A 13204-nucleotide genomic window follows, 5' to 3' on the forward strand; every position below is an offset into this window, starting at 1 on the left:
TTCATTTGAAATCAACAGCATTATTTTCTTGGATCTGTCTATGATTTTGGATCTATCTACCTATGAGGCTGATTTATAGCACTGCCTGTTCAGCACCATACACTGGAATCCTTCACACATCTGCATATCCCTCTGAGTCTGACGCAGCTGGGATGGGAAAGGAATACTTCCACTGGCAGGAACCAGCTCCATTGAATTTGGAATCTCAAAATGTTGCTTCATTTATTTTCTGTAGGAAGACCTCTCTCCCAGGTGACCTCAGAAAAAGATGTGTGAGGATGTTCTGTGCCTGATGCTGTAGCAGCTGCTTCAACTCCTTCCATCAAAAAACATGGAAGAGAGAGATGGAGGAAAGACATGAAATGTTTCAGGGGGTAGTTTGAAAATGGATGAGAGTCCTGGAATGGTTTGGGTTGGAAGGGACTTACAGCCCATCCAGTGCCATCCCTGCCATGGCAGGGACACCTCCCACTGTCCCAGGCTGCTCCCAGCCCCAATGTCCAGCCTGGCCTTGGACACTCCAGGGATCCAGGGGCAGCCCCAGCTGCTCTGGGCACCCTGTGCCAGGGCCTGCCCACCCTGCCAGGGAACAATTCCTGCCCAATCTCCCATCCAGCCCTGCCCCCTGGCACTGGGAAGCCATTCCCTGTGTCCTGAAGCTGGTTTGCTCAGGAGTGCCGCCCCAGGCTGAGTTTGAGCGAGCGCTGGCAGCACACAGCTCGCTGCTCATTGTCTGTGCAGGTACAGCCTTCCCCGCACAGGTGCTGAGCTGGGAAATATCACAACACAGATCTGAGCAGTGGCAGAGACTGGGCAGCTCCCAAGCACAAGTATAATTACGACTAAACTTCCGTCACATTGGATTAAGTCATTTTATCAAGCAGTCTCCATGTCGGATTTAAACCAAAAATAAACATTACTTCAGATAACGAACGGGTAATTGTCTGTAGGTTTCTGTACCGTGCTCTGCTGCTCTCCTCCCCAGCCAGCAGGAATTTTGTTGTCAGTGTATCTCTTGTAACAGCACCATTTATTTTCTCTGTCATAACTGGAGCTCTTCCAGAGGTAATGGCTTCTATTTTCTCCAGTGCTACATTAAACTGCCTTCAAGCATCCATCACAACATTTATGGTCTCTCCATTGATGATAGTGCAGGGGATTTGTGCCTGAAACTGCCTCTTCTCTGACCTGGTTTGCATGATGTTGCTTTGCAAAAATAAATTCACTCAGGGGTGTCAAAGATTTCATGCAGGATCCTACCAGCAAACACCACAGCCAGTGCCAATTGATTCCGGACATCTTCCCAGCAGCATCCAAAACCCCAGTCACCAGGTCAGAAAAAGAAGGCAGAATTAATAAAATATGTCCCACATAATCTCTTCCATTTAGGAAAAGGAAATAGTGATGCAATTAATAAAGAGCATACAAGTTTTTCCCTTCCTCACAGTTTTTGACCACATTCACTGAAACAAAAGGCTGGGTTCAAGTAGAAATTCTTCACTCAAGCTCATACCACAAGTAATTTATGTTCTTGATTTCATGGTCTATCTTCTTTTTCATTCCTTATTTTTATACACGTCAATAACAACTTGCTTGTTAATGAAATCCAACTCCACACATTCAGAAAGAAGGCAGGAAGATTTCTCTCTTCAGACTGACCCCCAGGCCCACAACCAGAACAGTAACTGCACACATGGCACTTCGAACGTGTGGAACTTGAGGTCAAGGGGATTTTCCTCTAACAATGGAATTACTACGATGGAAACTCTATTACTATGGAATCACTATGCTGCAAGTGCAATGTTAAGGAAATGTAATCATACAGGGAACTTTTATAATCCTGACAGAACATGTAAATGACAGTAATAAAGCTGTTGGTAGCACAGTAATTGTACAGGGCTTCTCCATCCTACTGACTTAGGGTTACACTGAATATTGGGAAGGAATTGTTCCCTGGCAGGGTGGGCAGGCCCTGGCACAGGGTGCCCAGAGCAGCTGGGGCTGCCCCTGGATCCCTGGCAGTGCCCAAGGCCAGGCTGGACATTGGGGCTGGGAGCAGCCTGGGACAGTGGGAGGTGTCCCTGCCACAGCAAGAGTGGGATGGGATGAACTTTCAGGTCCTTCCCTCCCAAAGCAGCCTGGGATTCTGTTACCTGGGACAGATAATGTATTTATGGTCACTGACTTCAACTCACACCCAGAAGCCGAGTCACCCTACTGGCACAACTGAGACAAGTTTCCCCGACTTTGCCATAAACAACAGAAACCCCACCAAATGCAGAAGCTGAAGATGGAACAACCTGCCCTGCCTGCGACAGGTGCTGAGGAGTGACCAGGCAAGGGCCACTGCCACAGCTCTCCTGCTTTTCTCAGACAGTCAAAGCTGATCTGCACTGGCACCGAGCAAGGGAAAGCACGAAGGGGCCCTGATGAGACAAAGAAGTGCAAACTAGCACCAAAAAGCAGATTTCTGTGGTTACTGAGCCTTTTTGTCGGAAGAGGCAGCAGAGTGGTTCCATTTGCACTCCAGCTCTTTGCAGACGAGCAGTTGCAGTTGCCCCAGTGATTTAACATCCCTGTTCCCCGTGTGCTCCCAAAGACACGCAACCAACTTCCGTGACAATTTTGTATTAACACTTTTACTACTTCCAACACCACGCAGCCAATTAAGCTGGATCCTGTCCTTCTTTCATCAAACACAAAGTGCAAACCAAAAAGGCAATTAAATGGCTCCGTTTTTCTGAGGAAAGCAGAGATGCCTTGGCAAATCCTACATCACAGAAATATAAGGACACTTAACACAGCCAGAATTCCTTTGAGATGAACCACGCCTACCACTTTGCATCTGCTGTTTCAAATCCATCATGGATCCCAACGAAGGTGCCTTCCAAACCAAACCATTCTGTGATTCTGTAATTCATATTTTATGCCCCAATTCTGCCTGATTCTAGAATATTTACAGCTTTGAAGAGGTGGTGATTATTTTTTACGTTTTGTGACTTTATTGTTTTTTTAAATAGCTAACACAAGATCCCTGAAAGGCAGGAGAGGTAATGCAGGACAAGCAAAACAGTAATCAAGAATAGCCAACACTGCTGATCTATAATTATATATTTTATATATATATATTATAAGGTTTGAATTATTAATTTTAAGAACAGGAGGAATCAAAGCAGTAGGTGACACCCAGGCATGTTTCTAAAGCTTAACAAGCTTCTTTTAAGGCTTTAAAGCTTCTCACAAGCACGTAACTTATGCATTTAGGGTTTTTCAAGAAAACTTTATACTTAAAAATTGGCAGGTCCATAGTTACATTGTCAAGAAATGGCATCTCAGCCACTTTCCTAAGAAAATAAACAGATGATTCTTCTACCATGCTTGCCAAAAGTAGATTAATTCAGTTGTCACCATTTTTGTTATGTAGCATATAGTCTTAATTAATTACTATTTAAAATCTGTTCTTAAGTTATGAGATTCATCTAAGGTGCAAAACTGAACGATCCAACAAGCTGTGGAAGTATGGAAAAGACACTGGAGACAGATTTCCTACCCTGATTAAAAAATGATAAGGGGGGGGGGGGGAAACCAAACCCATACTGCCATTTGACAGAAGTGGCCTGGAAGGGTTCATCCCATAATCCCAGGCATTCCAGAGGGTGCTCCAGCAGTGCATCCTGCCTCCCCCAGCAGCAGGCTGGGAGAGCACAGGCCTGGGCTCCCTCTGTGGCTCACTCCCCCTGCACTGCTCCAGCAGATCTGCACCAAGGGCAGTGGAGGACACACTCCTGCCAGGTAATTTTGCACCAATTTATGGACAAGTGGCCTCATGGATTTGTCTAAATGGTTTTGAACTGCTGACACCACCCGTTGCCACCACTCAAGAGCGCAGGTGCTTAGGTATAAACCCCTTTCTGTTAGCACAGATACCCAACTTCCATTCCAGTGGCACTTAAAATGCTTTTTTTTATTAATAGAGTAAGAATAAAATATGGTTTCCAATGCCCTGTGGGCACTCCAGTGGCCTTTCAAACGGACCTGAGTGTGCCATATATGATCCTCACCCCTTTCATATTGTGCAATCAGTGTTGATGTGTAATTTAGGATTTTTCCATTCAGGGGGAATGTTCAGTAGACAGATTCATTCCAGAGGTCATGGTGGGGGGAAGACAGAACACCAACCAACCTCAGCTTACAAGGAGAAATGCCAGACCAGGCAGGCAACGTGCTCTTACAACTTACTCCACAAATCTCTGCTTGGGAAGCTCTCTGGAAGCAGAACCACTGATAGATAAATTATCTGTAAATGCACTGCACGGAACTGAAACAGATTTTCCACAGAAGAAAATAATCAAGAGAATCAATACTATTACATTGTAATTTGTTCTGTTAATTATGAATCAGCGTGGAAAATATTACTGAATCTTTATTTCAGAATAACTCAAGTAACAATAGTAGTGGGACTTGAAAGTCTGTCCTGAATTATGCCCAAGAAATTGGCAGGGATCCTCATACTGCTTTTATCTCTACATGAAAATCATTATAGAAGCCTGGAATGGTTTGGTTGGGAAGGGACTTACAGCCCATCCAGTGCCACCCCTGCCATGGGCAGGGACACCTCCCACTGTCCCAGGCTGCTCCCAGCCCCAATGTCCAGCCTGGCCTTGGACACTCCAGGGATCCAGGGGCAGCCCCAGCTGCTCTGGGCACCCTGTGCCAGGGCCTGCCCACCCTGCCAGGGAACAATTCCTTCCCAATCTCCCATCCAGCCCTGCCCCCTGGCACTGGGAAGCCATTCCCTGTGTCCTGTCCCTCCAGCCCTTGGCAATTGTCTCTCTCCAGGTTTCCTGCAGCTCCTTCAGGCCCTGCAAGGCCCCAGTGAGGTCACCCCAGAGCTTCTCCTCTGCAGGCTGAACAAGCCCAGCTCTGGCAGCCTTTCCTCCCAGCAGAGCTGCTCCATCCCTCTGCTCATCCTGGTGCCTGCCCTGGCCTGGCTGCAGCAGCTCCAGCTCCTTCCTGAGCTGGGCCCAGGGCTGGGGCAGCTCTGCAGGTGGGGGCTCAGCTGAGGGGGCAGAGGGGCAGAATCCCCCCTGCCCTGCTGCCCACGCTGGGGCCCAGCCCAGCTCAGGGGGTTTGGGGTTCCAGCTCAGGGGGTTTGGGGTTCCAGCTCAGGGGGTTTGGGATCCCAGCTCAGGGGGTTTGGGGTCCCAGCTCAGAGGGGTTTGGGGTCCCAGCTCAGGGGGTTTGGGGTTCCAGCTCAGGGGGTTTGGGGTCCCAGCACAGGGAGATTTGGGTTCCAGCTCAGGGGGTTTGGGGTCCCAGCACAGGGGGTTTGGGGTTCAGCTCAGGGGGTTTGGGGTCCCAGCACAGGGGGTTTGGGATCCCAGCACAGGGGGTTTGGGGTTCCAGCTCAGGGGGTTTGGGTTCCAGCTCAGAGAGTTTGGGATCCCAGCACAGGGGGTTTGGGGTCCCAGCTCAGAGGGTTTGGGGTCCCAGCTCAGGGGGTTTGGGGTCCCAGCTCAGGGAGATTTGGGGTCCCAGCACAGGGAGATTTGGAGTTCCAGCTCAGGGGGTTTGGGTTCCAGCTCAGGGGGTTTGGGGTCCCAGCTCAGGGGGTTTGGGTTCCAGCACAGAGGGTTTGGGGTCCCAGCTCAGGGGGTTTGGGATCCCAGCACAGAGGGTTTGGGGTTCCAGCTCTCCCCCACAGCACCCCCAGGGCTCCTCCCCGGGCTGCCCTCAGACTGCTCATCTCCAGCCTGTGCTGGTGCCTGCAATTGCCCAGACCCAAGCCCTGCTGAGCTCCATGAGATCCCCACGGTCCCAGCCCTTGACCCTGGTCTCCACCTGGACATCGACTCATTGACCCCAAGTCCCCATGTGAGACCACCCAGCCCATCCCTCACCCACCAAGGGGTTCATCCACCAAACCCATGGGTCTCCAACTCAGAGACAAGGATGTCCTGTCAGACAGTGTCAGGTGCTTTGCATGAGTCCAGGCAGACGCCATCAGCTGCACATCTGGCAGCTGCTTGTCCACTAAACTTCTGTATTTACTCTACATTTAGTATTAGTTCATTATTTGGTCTTTTCCTTCTATGAAATTAGTTGGACTAGATTATTGTCCATGAAGTCTTATGGGGAAATGCATGACTAAACTGTAGGGCAGCTCAACATTATTAATTAATGGCTAGTTTTAAAATAAAACCTCCTTGGTAGCTTGTATAGCTTGTTTTAAACCCCAGGAGATCATCACATCACAGAAGATTTTAGTGGGAAATAAATACCCATCCAGCTTTGCTATCCTTGTATTTTCCCCCTGTCAAACAGCTTTCCAATCTGTACTGGTAAGACTCCCTTTTCTCAGGAAGTTGTACTAATAATTTTCCAAAAATATTAGCAGGGGATCCATAGCAACTGTTGATACGACTCAAAACCATTAAGAGCGATCCTAGCAACCTTCTGTTAAGAAATACTGTATACAGCCTCCCCCACTCAGCAAAATCCCACAATATGGCAAGAAAGATTTGTATGTCTAAGAATAGCTACCTACACACATTTTTCAAACTGACTGAGCCGTAATGATTTAAATCCTCCCTATCACATTTTCAGCAAAATGTGCCTCTACAACACTGTATCAATGTGTTCTGTTCAGAGTTTTGACTCTTCCTCCTTTTTTAAATCACACTGTTAACATCCCTGACATTTTAGAAATAATGTTTATTGATTCTTCTGTTAACACTGCTATAAATTAAGTAATGTAATGGACAGGATTACTGAGGTACTACAAAGAATGTGTTCTCCAGATTCTTAACTCCTGGTTGAAAAAGACTCTGGATTAACTCAGAAATAGGTGCAGCTCTGTGCTGTGATTTCCGTAGTTTTGGTTTGGTTGACTACTTTTGGATGACAGAAGGGCCATATTAAAACTACCTGCTAAGTATCAAATGACAGAAGGAAAACACCTTGTTTAGATGAAACTGAGAAATGAATGGTAGACAAAAAACAAATGCAAAATTCCTGGTCAGTTACAATTATTCAGAAACTTAGGATACAGTCAGTATCAGAATGGTCTGAGTTACTTCATGTGCAGCAACAATGAATTACTAAACCAGGAAAAGGCTGATTTTTTTGTTGGCAGATCCAGAACCAAGGTGTCACAGAGGAAATGTGTCCCCTCCCATGGCGGGGAGCACTTTGGTAGCAGAAGTAATTGCATCTGAACAGCACTGGTTAAAAAGGAGTGGGGGATGTATGGACACGTGCTCCGCAGCTCCCAGAGTCCTTTGGAATCCTGACTCACAGATCAATTTTTTAGGCTATTTCTGCAGGATCTTCAAGTCACCAAGTTTTGTTCTTGTTTTATGGGGTAGTTTTTCAACCCTTGAGCCTCCTGTAATAATGCAATTCGATTTCTACCCTTGGATGTTTGATTTTACATTCCATCATCACCAAGCATTGATTAAGCCTTAGCACATACACTTGATTGTGTTTACGACTTTGTTTCCTCAGGGGAAGGTCAGGCTTTATGACAACACCACTCTGTTAAAAACAAAATTGTTGGTGATGCTACTGACTGTGATCAGCTTCATCCATCAGCCTAAAAAATTCTCTTGCTAGTTTGCTTCCATACAGAAAAAAAATTAATGGACGGCTTGGATTAGCACAAGTAATAGGAATCAAAAATGGACTTGGGCACCTGTGTTCATAGAACTAACTACATTAATACTCAGCTTCATCATAGTCCTAGAACATTTGTCAGAGTGCTGTCTCTCCCCCTGTTGAAGTCCTTCTGCTTTATCTACACTTTTACACTATCCATCAGTGCTAAAGAATTATGAAGCATCAGTAGTGTCTTTACCCTTTTTTTTTTTCAATCCCTTATTCCACTATTGTTAAATTTCAGAAGGTGCCTGAGAAAGGAATGGGTCTCAGTTTACTTCCTAATAGATGATTGTACCCATCAATCCAGCACCATTCCACACACACTGTGGAAAAAAACTGGATGTGAAGGCTACACCAGTGCCCTGGGTCTTGAAAAAGGCACTTCAAAACAGGTGTAGAGCCCTCAGCCACACCAGGATGAAAATTCAGGCCCTGACAATGCCTATCCCACATCCATCCTAACAAAAAAAGCCTTTCAGTCTTGTATTTCAAACTCCACAGTGAGGACCCAACACACAGTCTGAAGTTCTGGCTATAACCACAGAGTCACTTTCTGCTGCTTCACATCTCCCACTCATCTTCAGAAAGATTTCCAAAACGATAAAAGGTCAAATGCAGCCTCTACAGATGAATTCAGTATTAGCTATCCATTTGGTTTTTTTTAATTCCTGGTTCTTACACCACACACTACCATGTCACAAAATATGTTCACCTTAATATTTGGGAAGATTTCTCCTCATTTGTCTCATTTCTGCTCTCCACTCTCTCTTTTTTTTTTTTTTTAACTTTTTCTCCTGTTCTTGTGGGATTTTTTTCTCTCAATTTACCTCACTATTTTAGCATTTGACCATGGCACTTTTGGGCTGCTGCCTTCTTAATTGGGACACTACATCTGCTATTTATTGCATTCATTACACATAGAAGGCCCAGTAAGTTTGAGCTGTTTAGATGACACCACTATGTATTTGTGTATAACCAGTATCTTACACACAATTAATATAAATATTATACCTCATACACATAATATATGTTAATATATTATTTAAATTACTAATATAAATAACTAACGCTAAAAAGCACCCACCAAGTTACAAGTAAACAATTCAGGAGATGGGGCTGCAATATCTGTAATTCCACTTCTGAATCCTCCTAAAAAGAAGCCGAAAATCACAGTTGGCAACGTTTCTGGAAGGCAACAGTAATCCATAAATACTCCTTAATTTTCCTGTCATTGCAGAATTAAGCCACTTCCAGCTCACACAGATCTTACCAGGTGTGCTAAATTGATGTCATTATAAGTCATCAGGAAATACCCACAGAGACCTGTGGCAACATTTGGAAGTTTTGTTAAACAGCTGTGTGTTCTAATTGATTTGTATTATTTAAAACAGCTAAAGCAAGTTATCTCCGGATGTAGAGAAGGGATGACTGAAGACCCCAGGGAGATTTAACTCACAAGAAAGCCAATCACAGGAACTTCATTTGAGCATTTTAAGATTATTACTAGAGGAAGTGTAATTAAATCATCACCATTTATCAATTATCATTTTAAAATACTATGCAACCTTATCATGTTAATTTATTTATGAGGAGGTAACTAGTTGACTTCTGCTTTTTGCAGTAATCTAGTCAGAGAAAATATTTCAAGACGCTTTCCCTGGAAATGAGCGTAACTTCCCACCGTAATCAAAAGTAACTATAAAAGATCAAATTTTACCTAAAATTTGCAAATGTCACATATCTTCACTCTCTGGAGCTTGTCTCAGTTCCTGAGATATATTTTATTATAAATGTATTCTACCACAGAGAGCATACACCAAAATATAGTTGTATCAGAAACGTGCACAGGCCTGGCACCCACATTTCATAAAATACATGGGAAAAAAGTCCCAAAAAGTCAGTAAGCCTTTCTTTTCCTGGTCTGCCAATCACAGTGTAAATCAGCCCTAGTTAAAAGTTAAGGAACACGTGTAGAACCCTTGGCAAGCTCAATTTTTCTTCCCAGTGGTGGAGTGCTTGTAGCATTTAAAATTTGTACCTCTTTTGGATTAAAATCCTAAACCTTTTTACTCTGCTGCTCATGTGTACTGAGTGCTCAAGCCTGATTTGATGAGTTTGCCCAGTGACTTGCGTTATAGGATCTGTCCCTGCAGGCAAAGCCTAACCCACATAACAAAATGGGTCAGCAGAAAAGCAGGGAGGCAAGACAAAACTCGGCGTTTCAACTCAGAACCCTGATTCATTTGAGGGTGAAAAGCAGTCTTTTTCTTGTAGACCTGACTCTTGCTTTGATCTGAGGCTTGAAGGCCAGTTTTTATTATGTTCCATAATCTTCTTAATCAACAGAAAGTCACATTTTGCAGCTGTTAACTTTGCTAATTTCTCCAAAATGTTCTTCCTGTGCTTGCCCTGGACTCAGAGTTCGCTGTACCACCTCAGGAGAGTGTCCCAGAATCAGATTCATCACTCCACACATTTTGCCACCCAAAACTCTTGTTTTTGCAGGAATTTTTGCGTATGTATCCCACAGACACCTCCAGTTATTAGATGCAGGACCATTTTCACTTTACTGTCCCTTAAGAGACAAAAATAATCCCCGTGTGGGAGTGACCTCATTTTCCTTTTGGCTTGCACAACTCTGATTTCACACATTCCAAACATCCCATTTATGCTTTATTCTCAGTAGTGTCACATTATTACATTATGTTATTAAAACCTAATTTCCTCGTCTTCATTCACAGCCAAGCCAGGTAATTAATGCTCCATGTGAAAAGCGTGTATTACAAGAAGCTGCCAGCTCACAACTGGAATTCAGACAGGCACAGCAATCACCAGAACACCCATGGCTTGGTAGGTTCTCAGGAAGCTGTTACAAGATAAATAATAGTCTGTGGCTGCAAAAACAAGAACGCTGCTCGTGTTCCCATGGCTCAGCACCATCTACAAACAGGCATCCTGTAATTAAACTTTGTTATTTGAATTAAGGGAGCACCTCTAGGACTCAGTGGATGTTACATCCTTGTCGTGCCGCTGTGGTAAGAGACCTGAGCGCCTGGAAACAGCTAAAATCAAAATAGGGAAGGGAAGGGGAAGGGGAAGGGGAAGGGGAAGGGGAAGGGGAAGGGGAAGGGGAAGGGGAAGGGCACACTGGTATCTTGGTCTGATGGGAAAAAAACTCACTGAAGAGTCTCAGTTCTTTGTCAGATTTGCATGTGAGACCTGGAGCAAAGGGAAGACACCAGAGCAGGCAGCTCAGCTCTGAGCCATGTGTCATATTAGACAGCAACAACTTATTTTTTGTTGAGAGACGAATTTTCCCTCACTCGATCCTGAGGCTTGCAAATCTATTTAAAACCAAAAATTACATACAGTCTTTTTTGGTAATTTGATTACCAGACAATTCGTGAAATGTTACACTGATATATAAGTAAGTCTGCTTTTGTATTTACCCAAATTCACAATTACTCAGAAACTGCCTGAATTTTTGAGGATTGGCTTTGGAAAAGTATTTAAAATGTGAGATACTGTCAAAGCAAGCCTTAAATGGTGAACACTTACACATCTTTCAAAATCCAGGACTGAAGCAATTGCTGGTAAATGGCTCAGCATGACATGAGATAGACATATACATTTGTTTATTATTTTTAATTTTTTTTCCTTGTGTCCAAGAGAGGAATAAGGCCACTGAGGATTCAGGCATGTATTGCATTCCCCAATTTCATGAAGAACCAGAGGATTCTCACCTGCTGTGTAATAGTGTCCCAGGGCCCCTCCTGCAGACGAGCCTGGTAGGATGCATGAACACTTTCCCATATTTCATCCAGAGTTAAAGGCCTTCCATCTGTGAGTGGGCAGAAACAACCACCTTCAGCCAAAGCTCATAAGCATGCTATATCTTTAATACAAAACAGCAAAATTAATACTGAAAATTGTTCAAATCCCGACTGAAGGTGCACACAGAACTACCCTAAATTCCCTGCTCAGTTTTCTTCTCTGCCACCTGAGAGTAACAGCTCAGTGCTCTGATTGTAAGGTGTGAAGTGTAACTAGTTTTGTAAAGCAAAGTTTGGATAAGATGCATCTAAAACCACAAAACAATGTCATGAAGAGTCACCTAGTGTAAAGATAAGCAATTCAGAGTGAGAGAGTGGAAAAAATCTAAGGAACAAAACTCTGCAGATAAAACTACTGCATTTTGGTCTGTCCATAATGCTTTCTTGAGCTGCATTTATACAGCATTATTGCATCAGGTTTTTAGCTGTGATGATAGAGTTATGCCAAGATATTAGTGTCAACCACTTAGAAAATAAGCATGTCTATTTTTAATGAATATCTGTTTATGGCAAACAGGGTATTTCAATACACTTTGAATAAGTAGCTTCATCTTGGCATTTATCAGGTGTCAGAAACCATCATCCTCTGATAATTAGTTTTATTCTACTGACATTTGCATGTCTGTAAAATGAAAAAAATTTATGCACACAATTAACATTTGAATGCCATGTTAAGATACAAGTTCAAACCAGCTGCCTACAGCCTCTGTTTTACTTTCTGCACATATCTATAAAAAAGCACAAAGTTCTGAACTTATATAAGCACCATCTAGCAGAATCATGTAGCAAATAAAGTGTCTGAGGAGGTAACAACATATTAATCAGCTATTCCATGCTATCCTCATGAAGATGAGACTTGTTAGACCATCACACCCGCTGTCTTGCGATGACAGATACCAGAGCTGTGCTGGAGACAGTCTAACATTTACAAAGAAATTTGCTACAGCAGCATAAATTCACTTTAGAAGGATGTGTTTGCACTCACATCACCAGTGTGCAGGTGACATGAAATCCCATGCATGCCTGCAATTATGTTCTGAACAGAGAAAGTCCAAGAGTAGAATCTACAGTTACAGACGTTCTAGTGCAACATCTGATTTGCCACTCCAGATTGTGCTCTGTACACCTTTCCCTGAGAATTTTCACAGTAATACTTGAGCAAATTCACGTACACGTGGAAGGGATTACTCTGACTCTGTTAATCCCGTTTATAGAAATGATCAGATGTTACTGAAGTATTAGCCATGTTATAGTTAAAAATTAGTTTTGTCTTTACCTCGTGGTGAATTCATTCTATTCAGGAGTTCCCAGATTTGCTCGCAACACAGGTGTGTATTCTTTGGGCACTCTTACCCCCTTTTTCCAGCAGTCTGACATGTTTAGCAGCCCTGTTACATATTCTTGCAACCCACTGAGACCTCAAACATCCAGCTGGTGTGACAGAGCAGTCACTAATTGTTGCTGCTGGCAACAAGAGCCCACAGTGGCACCTGCTGAGCCAAGCAGCCTCTTGCCTTTGTGCCTCTTTTCTCCCTAGATGGAGCTGAACTGGGAAGTTCAGCCAGAAAGAGAAGGAAACAGCAAGGAAACAAGCCAAGAGAAAGGGCAGGAGAGGAAGGTGAAGGCTCCAGCTTCACCCATCAATGCATTTATTTACTCACCATCCACCCACAAGGACACAGCTTGCCGTGTGTCCCGAGGCTTATCCCAAG

At 44.0% G+C, this 13204-nt stretch overlaps 1 protein-coding gene across 4 annotated transcripts in view; it reads right to left on the bottom strand.

Annotated features, from left to right (window-relative positions):
- The window catches only part of ATG10 (autophagy related 10), a 61991-nt gene that overhangs the window by 5970 nt on the left and 42817 nt on the right, over positions 1 to 13204 (bottom strand). For all 4 annotated transcript variants that reach the window (XM_039566491.1, XM_039566493.1, XM_039566495.1 and 1 more), the window contains exon 6: positions 11403 to 11500. In XM_039566491.1, coding sequence (XP_039422425.1) covers positions 11403 to 11500 — 98 coding nt within the window. The remainder of the gene's footprint in view (positions 1 to 11402; positions 11501 to 13204) is intronic.

Source organism: Corvus cornix, chromosome Z (assembly GCF_000738735.6).
Source record: "Corvus cornix cornix isolate S_Up_H32 chromosome Z, ASM73873v5, whole genome shotgun sequence".
NCBI classification, from domain to species: domain Eukaryota; kingdom Metazoa; phylum Chordata; class Aves; order Passeriformes; family Corvidae; genus Corvus; species Corvus cornix.